This window comes from Anguilla rostrata, chromosome 15 (genome assembly GCF_018555375.3).
Source record: "Anguilla rostrata isolate EN2019 chromosome 15, ASM1855537v3, whole genome shotgun sequence".
NCBI lineage: Eukaryota > Metazoa > Chordata > Actinopteri > Anguilliformes > Anguillidae > Anguilla > Anguilla rostrata.
The window spans coordinates 18548653-18562296 of record NC_057947.1 but is presented as its reverse complement, the minus strand read 5'-3'; the positions used below and the strand labels follow the sequence as shown (position 1 = coordinate 18562296).

General features: G+C 39.6%; 1 protein-coding gene across 4 annotated transcripts in view; it reads right to left on the bottom strand.

The window, feature by feature from the left end:
* Positions 1-13644, bottom strand: part of LOC135240647 (neuroligin-4, X-linked) — an 83831-nt gene that overhangs the window by 35368 nt on the left and 34819 nt on the right. For all 4 annotated transcript variants that reach the window (XM_064310423.1, XM_064310424.1, XM_064310420.1 and 1 more), the window contains one exon: positions 12674-12826. In XM_064310423.1, coding sequence (XP_064166493.1) covers positions 12674-12826 — 153 coding nt within the window. The remainder of the gene's footprint in view (positions 1-12673; positions 12827-13644) is intronic.

The following is a 13644-nucleotide window of genomic DNA, read 5'->3' as shown; positions in this document are numbered from 1 at the left end:
GAGGGTAGAGCTGTCTGCACTGTTTGGGGGAAGCACTTTTATCACTGATCCTTGAGAGCCAGTCAGAGAGTGGTGTGATAGCACTTTGTGTCATGCAGAGTGTAGTTACAGTGCTTAGACAAATGAGAAAATATGTAATAAAAGGAGGAAAAGCCTCATATTTATACAGGCCTTTCCTCCTTTTATTACAGATCTTCTTATTCTATTTCTTCTTCTTTTTATTCTTAATGATTTTAGTGTTGCCAAGCTCTGTTTCTTTAAAAGAATATCTGCTCCCACAGTTACTCGCAGCAGACAGTGGCATGCAGTATTCCTCATTGTCTGTTCTCCCAGACATTACGAACACCATTTCATTTCCTTGGCTCACAGAAAAAAGTCTCCTGGCCTCCTAAAAATTTCTTGATTTCTCTCAGTAGCCAATCAGCACTCCCATTCAAAAATGGAACACACATTGTGTGGTGAATTAAAGATAAAATGCCATCTCGTACTGTGCTATATGACGCCTGGAGGCTCCTGCTAGCTAACAGACCACTAACACTCAGGCTACAAAGGGATAGCACTGAGGACTTTTAAGCCTATGAAAGGGAGCACATCTGAATATCACAAAGGTCAGGTCAGCGTTTCCCCCTTGTAGCTAGTTTGCCTTTCATTATGGTTGCCGTGCCCGCATTAAATCGCAAGTTGGGAGACAGAACAGAACCCGTGGCTATGCTACTGCCGATCAGGATGCAGGATGCACCTTCCCAGTCCCTCATAGGCAAAAAAGAGAAAAAAAAATCAAAGGAAACAATCCCTCACTCTGAATTTGCTCTCAACTCACATGCTGTGTTACTCGATTGAAATGGCTACGTTACATTACACAGAAGCCCATGCATGCCAATAGCAACAGTTTTAAAGTGCAGCAGATGACTAACAGACACCAGGCAGATCAGAATATATCAACTTATAAATAAATAAATATAATAAATACCAGTCAACAGACACCTCTGAACCACAAGTCATGTGCCATCTGTCAATTATCATGGCCCACATGGCAAGAGCTTTAGCTGACTAACCCACTTGATGAATCCCCATCTTTTTGTACTTGCTATGAAATACATATAATAACTTCTAGACCCCAACAAATAAGTCAGATGTTTACATACTGTATGTGCAAACAGGACTGTGCGAGTATCACGTGAGTCAATCTGCTTGCCTTGAGAGCCTGACTGGTTCTCACATGGGCAGAGTACAGTCATGTGCAACAACAAACACATCCTACAGACAAAATGCATATATTGAGTATGTACAATACGTGTAAGAATAGGAAAATGTGTTTTAAGAAATTCTAACAAATTATCCAAGCAATTAGCTGAGTAAAGGAGTACAAGATGTTTGCGACTGCAATGCAGCATGTGGAAAAGTGTGAAATGCCAATGAGAAACATATTTACATTCATTTCTTATTTCATTTTTAATGTATTTGTTTATTTAGGGGGTTTTCATTTTGTTTGATATTGCACAATGGTGGCAGTCTTTCTATTTTAAACAAAAAAGCCTGTATGCTTAACTTAACTTCATTTCACCAGATGCATGTTATTGTATGCCTTTCACGCTTATCATTTTAATATGCTTTGAAAGGAGAATAACTCTCTTACTGTGGGTGTCATGAAAAGCTCAGCAAATCCATCTTCTTCAAATGTTATGCAAATGTTCAAAGCCGAAAAGCAAAAGGATCATGTTAGGGGCAGGTATTACCCAGCATACTAACCACTCACAGCATCCACCTGTCTCCTTTTCGACATTGCATTGAAGAATAACGCACACCATGTTTTCCCCAGTTTTCATTCAGCCCCATCACAGATAAAGATGCTGAATGATATGAGAGAAAATGGCAGGCTGATGAAAAACAAATAAAGGAGGCTAAAATGCATGCTGCTGTTTTCCTTATGTATGCTTACATAATCTGGCATGATCACAAGTGCAGATCCAATGGATGTCATGTCAGTAATAATGTTGAATGGTGAGCTCTGTGGAGCTGCCGTTAGAACAGCTGAATAGTGTCATAGAAATGAGGGGTGAGATAAGGTGGCTGTCCTCCAGTTATATATCCAAAAAGTGGTGCAGCCAGGAATTAAAAAATGCATTAACTGATTTCATTTTCAACTGAGGGGGAAGATTATTTTCCCAGTTTTAATAATTTCCTGTGGGGGGTTGGGGGCCTCAGTTTTTCGTGATCAAATTTTGCACATACAGGAGGACAGACACAAAGCAGATTGTTCAAATACTGGCATATACACACACACACACACACATATATATATATATAGAGAGAGAGATATAGAGAGAATTGTGAGAACTGGCAAGACCCAGCAGCATGCCCGGGATTTAAAAATCTGCCTGTCATGTGGGTGCCAAAGAAAAAAGATTAGTGAATGCCAGAGCAGCGGAGGGGGGAATTTATGATCACAGGTAGCAATAAAAAACAATAACTCTTGACTTACCCAAGTCCTGGTGTGCTGCTGAATTCAGCGTCCATTTCCCCTGCATATTCCCCTGGTACTTTGCACATAGGCTACAAACGTTGCTATGTCTTACAAATTTTCATGATTTTTTGGTTTTAAGATAATGGTTGTATTTCTAATAAAGAATTTTAGCAATTAACAAGACATGGTACATTAGTGAATGTAAATCGGTGAGTAATGATGCAAGGATGGCAACAGTGAATAAGAACGATGTCCTTATCACTCTGTCATTCTGAAGAGTTCATGTTGCAATGCAATTGGAATTTTCTCTAAACTTTGCCGCAATTGGTGAAGTCCTATTTATTTGTCATTAATATATATTAATATTATTTCTCAGCAGACACTTGACCATTAATTCTATGTAGGGGAAACAGAGGCAATGAATTCACCAGAACAACTGTCTAAAAAACTAGGCAAGGAGAACACTCAATGAATTTTTTAAAAATGACGTCCATCTGAACAAACCCAGAAGCTCAAACTGCCATCCATTCTCAATGAAAGCCCCTGCTGGTAGTGATGGTGCCTTTTCTGCTCTGGCCAAACTAAAAGGTATGCTACATGATTAACATAAGCTTTAAGCATTATTTAAGCATTTCACACAGACAATTCACTGATTGTTCTCAGCTGCTTCACCTTTTTGTGTGTGTTAAGTAGCCTATAGGCAGGATAACTACGTAGACTCTGGCCAAACATTACCGTTCACTAAAGTTACACTCAAACAATTTCAAACAGACAATCGAAATTATCATGTCACCAGGTCCCTCTTTGTCAATGTGCTGTATCGTATCTGTTGTTGGAACAACATTAAAAATTAAGTTATCAACTTACTGCTGATCAAACATTGACAGTTTATGATAGTTAGCTTGCATTCATTTATAACGTAAATACAGCTAGATAGGCTAGCTCACAACAGAAAAGTTCCAAAAAAGTTCTTCCATTGCTATATATAGATTAGCAACGATGAAAGTGAAATAAAAGAACCACAAACACAAGATGCACTTAGATGATTATGTCCACTGCATTGCGATGGCCTACCAAAATGATGCACTCTTTGCCCCAGGGTTGCGGGAGCATCCTCTTTTGTTTACAAACATGAAGTGGGTCTATTATCCAGCTGGGACGGCCTGACTGCTATAGGCAACGATAACTACAGCACTGCTTCCATGGCGTTTTCACTAGATGTTTGCAAGACCTGCCTAGAATAACAGTGAATGACGTTCACCGGATAATCCATGACTAGAGCCCCCAGTAAAAAAAAAGTAAGTAGCCCTCTGCTGACATGGCAATGCCACTCGGCCACTCTATCTAGCCTGTGAGGCTAGCACAAAGCCTACCTGCATTTTAAAAATGTTTATTTTGTCCAGTTAAGTAATAGATGCATATTCTAAGCACATCTTTTTACAAATCATATTCCTATTATTTTAGGGTAAAACTAATAAATGAGTAACTAAATAAAATAGTGAGACGATGATTCATGGGGGTGCAATGGCACCCCCTAACACCTATGACCGCACAACCCTGATGAGCTGCGGTCAAGCAGCTGTAACAGCTCATGTACAACGCACAGGTACAATGAACAGGTAATGAGAAACACACTGTGAACACCAATCCAAGCAATGCTGTTCACTGAAATGAAAAGCATTGGCGACAGGATCACATCTCACTGAAAAATAATGACGTTGGTAAATTTGTTCAGCTGCCCCAGGTCCTTGCTGAGTTTGGCACCTACTGTAAAAGAGTGTTTGGAAAGTGCTGCTGTGCTCTTTGGCCTGTCATTACTAAATAAAGAAATAAATAAACAAATAAAAATGGCAAAAATGAAAAATGTGTGAGAAAAAAAGAATAACACTTAACAAATAATTCAGAGCAGTATTGACAGCAAGACTGAGTAGGCTACCTTCCTGGTACTGCAGATGGATCGTATCAGACACTTGGTAGTGACAACTATTGACAATAAACAAACCAGCAGTTAGGCTTGTGTCGTAATCCGACCACAAAGCTCACAGGTCAGACCCGGACAGCTGCACACGCAAATTATTTTGTCCTCATGTAACTTCCCCTTATTATATATATATATGAATAAATAAAAAATAAATAAATAAGAATTTTTTTTAAATCCCTCACTGGCAAAAAAGCTATTCATTTTGCTGGGGAGGAGTATTGTACTATTTCAGTTTTCAGTCCCAGGGAAAACTTTATAAGTCTCGTGTCATGCATGTAATTCAGATCCCTGGATTCGGATTTTGACAGGGTAATAACTTTAACTGGGAATGGAATATTAGCGTAATTCAGAGCCATATGTCAGATGCTTAAAGTCTGCGTGTGCTCAATATTTTTTAGCTTGCCATCTCTTGTGCAGCCTTCAAATGCAATGTTCAGAGTCAGCCAATCCAGGAGGGCAATTCAGTGGACAGACGCTTCTGTTGATGCTGTAAAAGAAGTGCCAATTCTGCAATTGCAAAATTCAATTCTCAGGACTGCGGGTGACCGTATTGATTTCTTCTTTTTTTTTTTGATTTTGTGTGAAGTAAAGTTTGTCTTTTGAGAGATTTGTTAACAATGCAGAGTTCCACTTATTCCACCATAGGCCACAAGCTCTCCTCAGATTCCTCTAAAGAGGAGGGAGTTCCCCATTACAGACATTACCTGAATGATAGGGGATGAAGAAAAAACCAAAACTATTTAAAGGGGACAACCCTCCATAAAACACCAGATGAACTACAGCCATTTATTTGAGTTTGAGCTTTCACAAAAATTGCAAGAAGTGTATAAGCCACTGGAGACAATGCTGATCATTCCTGTCATTAGCATGTTAACAGAAGTAGTATTTTACTTAAAGAGAATGCAGAGATATGCAGTCATATCTTCAGAGGAAAAAGACATTGGCCAGAATGACAGTGGAACTCATTTCATAAACCCAATTCATAAACACAAAAGAGTCTGGCACATTTTCATGAGACTAAGAGACACGTTGCAAAGATGAAAGCCCACATGATGCAATTCCTATGAAAAAATATAAAAAAGTCTTGTCATTTATATATTTTGTATTATACAGTATTGTCACGGTTGAGGAGGGTGGGACGCAATTGCGGACCGAGGGGATCTAAAAGTTAACCCTGAGGGATAACCACCAAATCGCTGAGCGATAGAAAGGGAAGGGGAAAAACCAAATAATAAAGAGCGAAGTAATCGCTCTCTCCACTCACTGAAACTTCTGTCAGCGGGCTCAGAAAACTAAAAGAAATTAAACACCGCCGCAGCGTAGCTGCCCAAAAAGAAAACCCCCACTGGAAAAAACAGAGTGGGGTCACTTACAAAAGAAAAAGGATATTCGCAGCCCGGCGGGTAGAAAACAAAAAGAAAACTAAGAGACGAGGGCAAAATGTCCTCCACAGCGCAGAGAGATAACCAACTCGAGAAGAAACTAAACGGTGATCAAATCAGGCAGATAGGATCAACACGGTAACTTCTGCCGATTCTCACACCCCTACACACTAAGAGTCTGACAAACAATGAGTCTGCGCTGAACCCCAGAAATCAGGGGCTACATATAGGCCTCCTACACCTGACCCTCATCAGGGATAATTAGCTCAGACAAATACCTGTGAGGTGCTATCACCTCACCATAGAACTCATACACCTGCCCCTCGTCAGGGTCAATTAACCCACAGAAATCAGAGAGAGAGGTGCCACCACCTCACAAGTATGGTGAACAAGAGTGAGTTGATTTACTAGAGGTTCCCTCACTGATTGTGATGTTCTGGTGATGGGAGGGGGCATTCAGACTCCTTTGTAATTTCTTTCTAGGGTTCCCCTCTAGGTTTAACATTTAGATTAACAGTTAATGTTGTGCTTGTGCTTGTGCTTCTTTCCAAAAAATGTACCCTCTCATGGAAACTGTGTGTCATGTCAATCAGGCTGTCATACAAACTACAGCTGCAACCATTCAAACTTTGAATCAATAGTACCCCAAAAAGAGTATTTACTGTGTTATAACCTGCCAACTGGCTTCACTGTGGCCATCTGTTCTGATATCTTGGTGCAGTCTAGTTACATGGTGATTTTTATTCATTTTCTACTATACAGAAAATTCCAGTACAATCCTCATTTACATTACACAAATAACAACAATAATAATAACAATAATAATAATAATAATAATAATAATAATAATAACAATAACAATAACAATAACAATAACAATAACAATAATAATAATACTGAAGAAGAAATAAAAGAAAAGGTACATTTAAGAAATGAAAAGTTTCCTTTCATAAATTGCATAAGCTTTTTGTGATGTTCTGTGTAAGGACCCACACGCAGACCAGGGAAATCCAAAAAACGTTGTCTTTATTCCGTGCGAAGTTCGAAGCCAGGTGATCAGAGATGGTGCGGTACAGAATCGAGTTTCCAGAAGAAAAGTAAAAAGACAGGCAAAAAGTCAAAAACCAGGAGATCAGAAATAGCGAAGGTACAAAGGGGCAGGCAAAAGAGAAGTCAAAGAAAAGCGAAGGTCGAACCAGATCAAACAAAACCAAAAGGGGCAGGCAAACTCGAAGTCGGGCAAAGGGGTGTCGCAAGAATCTCAAAAAACAAAGGCTTACAAATAATCGGCACAATGAATCTGATCAACGTTCTGACAGGGACATGGTGGAAAAGACTGACATTTATACACTGGGGAAGGTAACAATCAAGGAGGGGTTACGTGAGTGAGGGCGGAGTAACAAACAACATCCAGGTGAAGAACATTAGGATAACTAATTAAATGACAGGGGACTGACAAAACGCGGACTGGAATCACATAGACAACAATGATAACAGACGGCCTGGGTTTAGCAGGTAAAACACGTGCAGAGAGAGAGAGGTGCAGTTAGCGCAAGAGACAGGTGCAGGCAATTGCAGAACTCAGCGTTAGAGCAGGCTAGAAAGAAAAGGGGCGGAGCTACAGCGCAGCATGGAAAAGGGGAGACTGGTTAATGTATTAGTATAGTGATCTAAACTATCAAAAACCCAAAACTAGTGTGTGTTAGTCCATTAGTAATATTCACATGTTAGTATATTAGCGAGGTTAGTACTTTACAATCTATAAGTTAGTAAGGATTAGTAGAAATTAGTAAAACTAGAAATCAGCAGGAAGAAAGTAAAGCGAGACTGGAAAGAAGGGGGGAAACCACGAAAACCCGGAACCACCCGAATAGTGAAATCACACAAGTACAGGGGAGTGAAGCAGCTCAGGGAACACAGACACAGAGACAGTACTGGGGAGACAAGTGACCGGGAAATACAGACTACAACACTTTTGACTTCTGACAATCATGTGCGACATGAAAATGTGTGGTTTAATGCACTGGCAGTGATTGAAGTCATTCAAATTCTGATGGCATGCTGCTTAAATCTATGGCAAGATGATAACATTGTACTTCCAAATTCTCTAAATCATTCCCAATGGCATCTCCTTTATATGCAATTGTGTTGCCATTAGATATTCTTTTTTTAACTTCTTTCTGTTCGACTCGTAAAAAAATCTATAGTGAAATCAAAAACTGGCAGTTATTACGAACAGGAGTAGATGTAGCTTAGCTAGATGTTTTCTGATATAGCAAAACTTCTTCAATGTGCCCACTTTTCTGATGTGACCAGTTATTACTCAGAATAAGTGTGAACGGAAGGGAAGTTCGTGTGCGCCTGTGGAAGGAACTGACTGACTCAGTAAATCAATATATATACACACACACAAGCCTGTCTTCAGTTTCTGTTTGTTTTACGGGTCTGTCTTCAGTACTGTAAGTGAAACAAGTCCAATTGGATTCAGGATGGGTGACTGACTTGGCCAGTCAAGAACATTCTTCTTTTTGGCCCAGAAAAACTCCTTGGTTGCTGTAGCGGTATGTTTGGGGTCACTGTCTTTCTGCTGGGTCAAGTGCCTTCCAATCAGTTTTGACGCCTTTGGTTGGATCTGTGTCTGTATGCTTCAGAATTAATCTTGCTGCTGCCGTCAGCAGTTACATCATCAGTGAAGACAAGCGAGCCAGTTCCAGGAGCAGCCATACATTCCCAAACCATAGCACTGCCCACCATGTGTCACAGATGAGGGAGGAGGAGTGAGTGAAGCTCTTTTTTTGCCTAAGATGTATGTGCACATTATCTGCAGAAGATATCAGCAATGTTTTCATTGTGGTGTTGGCACCTGACCCTATGTTGACATTTTGATGAGGTTTATCTTCCTGGGTCTAGCGACCTTAAGGCTTATCCCATCTAATCACATATAATGTGTTTACTCTTAATGGGTATTTGCATTGGCTGTGAGGACTTCCGCAGGATATTCATTAGTGCTTGACTTCTACAGTATATATCTTTTTTCCTATTCTCTGCAGCCTTCCCTTCTCTAGGGCAAATGCCATCTGGAACTGAAGCTGCTTGCTGGAAAGACTATAATCCTCCCTCTGCATCTGTTAAACGCACTCATTCCCTCATGTTCACATTGACTCTGACACAATGAAGCAAGTCAACAGGTTTTCGCAAACATCAGCAAGTCAGCAAAGCAGATGCCACATTATGTTCTACGAACCCACTGCCTGAATATTCGTTTAGCAAGTATGATATTTTGTGAAAGAGTAATTCATTTCCTATTTATCAGCACGTAGCAATGATATCAACAATCTCTGTATATTAGCATGTAGCAGCCATCACACAGGTCTGTTGTATGCATGGAACGGCTTACCAGGCCATGTAGTAGATGCAGAAACCATTGTGGTGCTCAAGATCAGGGTTAACATGATATGGCGTATTCTAGACAGCCGATAATAAGCTAAGCTTGAGTGGCCTCTTTTAATTATCAAATTTGCATGTTCTTTTGAATAAAATTCTATACAATGCTCAAGCTTACTTAAAATTATTTTAAATGCAATAATTTGTATGAATTTAGGTGCAATGGCTGTTTCCTTAAGCATCACAGAACACAGGAGGGGCCAGACCTGAGCAGTATGCATACATTATTTTTGCTTGAAATAACAGAAATAATGATCTGCTCTGTGAGTCATTCGGGCTTAGAGAGGTCTCCCATATTTATTCATGTACATTTTTATACTGATCAGGGTTTCTTCCTTATTTATTTTTGTCTGAAATGGCAAAGCTGTGCCAAGCGACCGCCGAGTCCATGTTGCAATTCTTCGTGACTATAAAAAACCAAAGCTGCGAAACGCCCGGAAATGCATTTCACAAGTGTGTTTGAGTGAGCCATCTCTGGGCCCTGTCAGCCGAGGGGGCTGATAGCAGACCTGCCTATAGCTTTTTGAGCCTCTCCAGAATGTGCTCATTAAAATTGCCATTTGAAGAAACCCAGACTGCCTATTATCCCTAGTCCGCTATTGAGACAGTATGCACTCAAGGCTTCTGCAGCAAGCAACGCAGTGTAATGGTTAGGGAGCTGGGCTCGTGGCTCGTATGCTGCAGTTGTGATTCCCTTGTGGGGCACAGCTGTGTCAGCACCGCTATGTCAAGCTGTGTAATTGGATCATATGTTGAATTTGTTTGTTAAATAAGTGTAAGCTGCATACGTTTCCAAGAATAAGAGCATCTGCTAAATGCCTAAATGTACTTGTCCTGCCTGAGTTAGCAACCGCACGCATCTGTCAGGCCCCGTGAGTCAGCCATCGTGGCCCACTTTGTGAACTTCTGTCTGTTTTGCCGGTCGTCAGTTTTGCTTTGTGGAAGTATAATCGATCTCAATTTTACATGTGAACAAAAGTTTTGGTACCCTCAAGACTAAGCCAAAGTATTCACCCTCTGAATTATTATTATAATTATTTCTTTTTTACATTTCGGGGCATATTAAAAGCATATTCAGTGCTGCTGTACAGGGTTTGACTTCAATGTTGCTGAAGAAAAAGTGTTATGAAAAATGTGTTCCACGTGTCACACTATGCCACCTACACGGATGGCTGCTCTTTTGGTTCCAAATGTGATATTCAGGACTTTCATTAAATACGTAATTTACTATATACTTTACAGCAATGTGAGGTGGACACAAAGTTCAAGAACTGACAGTCCATCTCGTCTCTATGTTCAGCTCCAGTGCAGCTGGTCAGATATGCATCTCCTGCTTGATTCCAAATTGTACACAGCGATATTCTCGATGAGCAAATGTGCCTTAGCATGCTGAAAGACGCTAATTACGTGACACAAAGCTAAATGCAGCTCCGTGACCATGCTAATGCCAATGCCTTTTTTCTTTCGGCTGGGAGTACCCCAAGGCATAATAAATGAGCCCCTTTACTTTTCTTCTGGCTCAGTAGTGACTCCTGTGGTTAATCAGGAACATTCTGCCTGCACCAGGGGCACAGTCCTGCAGACAGGAAACTGTGCAGCATGGCTAGTGGACTGCAGGGTGATCAGAAGCGGCAAAAGCGGCAGCTGGCTGTGCATGTCTTGAACTGACAGGGACCATAGCAGCAGTGTCTTGTGCTATGCAAATAAGATCAAAGGAATAGTGCCAAATAAATAGTTGGAATCATTGCAAAAGTAGCATTACATGTGATTTAATGCAAACAAAAAAAAATCCTCCTCTTTTTCTGTTTGTGCACAGGCGTTCATTTTTCATTGAAACGTACTGCACACAGATGAGCAAGAAATTATTTTCGCAAAGCATAACGCTTTTTTCTAGGTACTTTGCAATTTGCAGCCCTTTCATAGGTCATGTGCTTCAGAAGCAGTGCAGAAATCTCAAAGCTACTGCATTTACCCTTTCAGCACATGCCACATCCCGGCACAGATACAGAAATCTGTGACATTTTTACTGCTTCATGTTTTTTTTTCTTTATTTTCTTTCCTTTTTTAAAGAGAGGCCTTATATAAAACATTTAAATGTTTGATGATGAAGGCAGTAGGCCATTCGACCCATATATGCTCTTTTTTTTCAAACTACAGACTATCCAGTCATCTCTGCTTCAGGACATAGCAAGCCATTCCATGTAAAACTATTAATGGGAAAAACCCCTCCTGATATTTATATTTGACTGATGTCTGTATGACTGACAGAGTTAAGCCTGAAATACTGTCTGCTATTGTTGCCATTTATTTATCTAATAAAAATAGCATCAATCAAATCTCTTTTAGTCTCATTTTGGTGAGCCTGACAAGATTCCTAAATCTTTTCTCATAAATTTAAAATTTTATACCTGTAACCAATCTAGTTTGCCTACTTGACACTTTTCCAATAAATTCTATATTTATATGGTCACAATGCACATAAAAACAAACACGGTACCCCTTTAGTCGTTTTCTATTAAGTGTATTTTCACAATCTAGAAAGCTATGGGCTTTACAAAACTAAGACATGATTTACAAAAATATTAATCATGACCCTGACTAAATATTATTCCACAGAAGAAAACAAGAACAAGCCTTGTCTAAACTACATCCAGAATCAAATTAGGTTTAGCATTATTGAATATAAAAGCTAAAGAAAGTGGTAGTTTAAGCAATAAAACTGGCCTCTGTTACACGGTTACTGAAAGGAGAATATAGTGAATGTAGACATAAAGGAGACGGGTGAGGTACAGCAGGGAGTGGGCTAAAATGGTACCTCTATGGCACCACCCTCCACGTTGTTGAAGAGCTGAATTATAGCACATTTAACAAGTTTTTTTCTCTCACACCACCCTGTCCATTTTCAGTCTCTCCCTCAGCTCCAGGGAGTGAAGACAGCTGCAGCCACTAACAAATAGTTTACAGTGTAACACTTTTTTCTTTCAGTGCCCAGAACAGAACATTCTCAAGGTTCCTCAAGTATGGCAGCCATGAGTCACAAAAGGCCCGAGTAGCGATCGGGTGAGACTTGAGACCAAAAACATGACTTGGACGTCAAGAACCAGAATTCAGAACCGACCATCTACATGCAGTGCATCCATCATAATCAGAATATTAAAAATGTGAATACTAATAATGTATATTTGAGAGTGATCAGCAAAAACCTCTAATCTGTAAATGTTCCTGAAAAGCAACCCAAAAATTTAAATCTAGAGCTGATGGTTATCAGAAGCTCTCCTAAAATGTCTGATCTATAATTGCTAGTGATCAGAAACAAACCCAAAACTCCTAATCAATAGTTGATGGTGATAAATAACTCATTTAAAACTCCTAACTGATGGTTGATGGTGATCAGCAACTTACCCAAAACTCCTAATCTATAGTTGATGGTGATCACAATGACGTTGCCATAGCTTGCGAGGATGCTCCCGTCAATCATATTTCCCGTTCCCTCCATGTAGGATCCACCATGAATGTACACCATGACTGGCTTCAAGCCATTCTCATCATGAATATCTAGAAAAAAGGGAAAAAGTTATTAACATAACAGAGTCCCAAATAGACAACACACAGCAGTTACCAATAATTTCTTAAGTACATCTATCTATTCATTTTGTTCTCCTTTGTATCACACGGATGAAAACATAATTCCCTGTCAGTGTTTGTTTTTCATGTCAGTGCAAACTCACAATGAAAACAGTTTGTTGAATTGGGCGTATGATTCAAATATTATATTTTTGTCTTTGTGATAAGCACCCCGTACAAAATAAGCATTCCTGTCCAGTCATTGCTCAAATAACAGGGTGTATCTTTATGACACAGAAAAAGCCTGACTATTTTGCCATTTTTTGTAAAAGCAAAATGTCAGAGAATTCAGTTGTTTTTCACCTTGTCTATGTGTCTTGACACCACTGCTGTCAAATCAAGCAGCAAATAACATCAATTATCAAAACCATCCAAAGCTATTATTTTTCAGACATTTCAGATTTGTCTGCTTAAAATATAGATGAGGACACAAAACATAGACGTTTTTCAAACAGACAGAGTAGATTTATCTAAGCATTGACAATGTTGGCTGGTGATAACTTGTGTAAATGGGGATTAATCATGAAGAGGAGAGAGGATTAGCACAAGAGAAAATCAAAAAGATAAAGACAATATTCTCCAAAAAAAAAAAAAAAAAACTTATATATATATATATATATCTGTGTGTGTGTGTGTGTGTGTGTGTGTGTGTGTGTTTCAACTTAGCATATCCTTGTTTAATATTTATGGTTAAAATTGAGGCTGGATTTGAGCCTGTTGAAGGATTCTGCTGCGGCAGCACTGTAGTG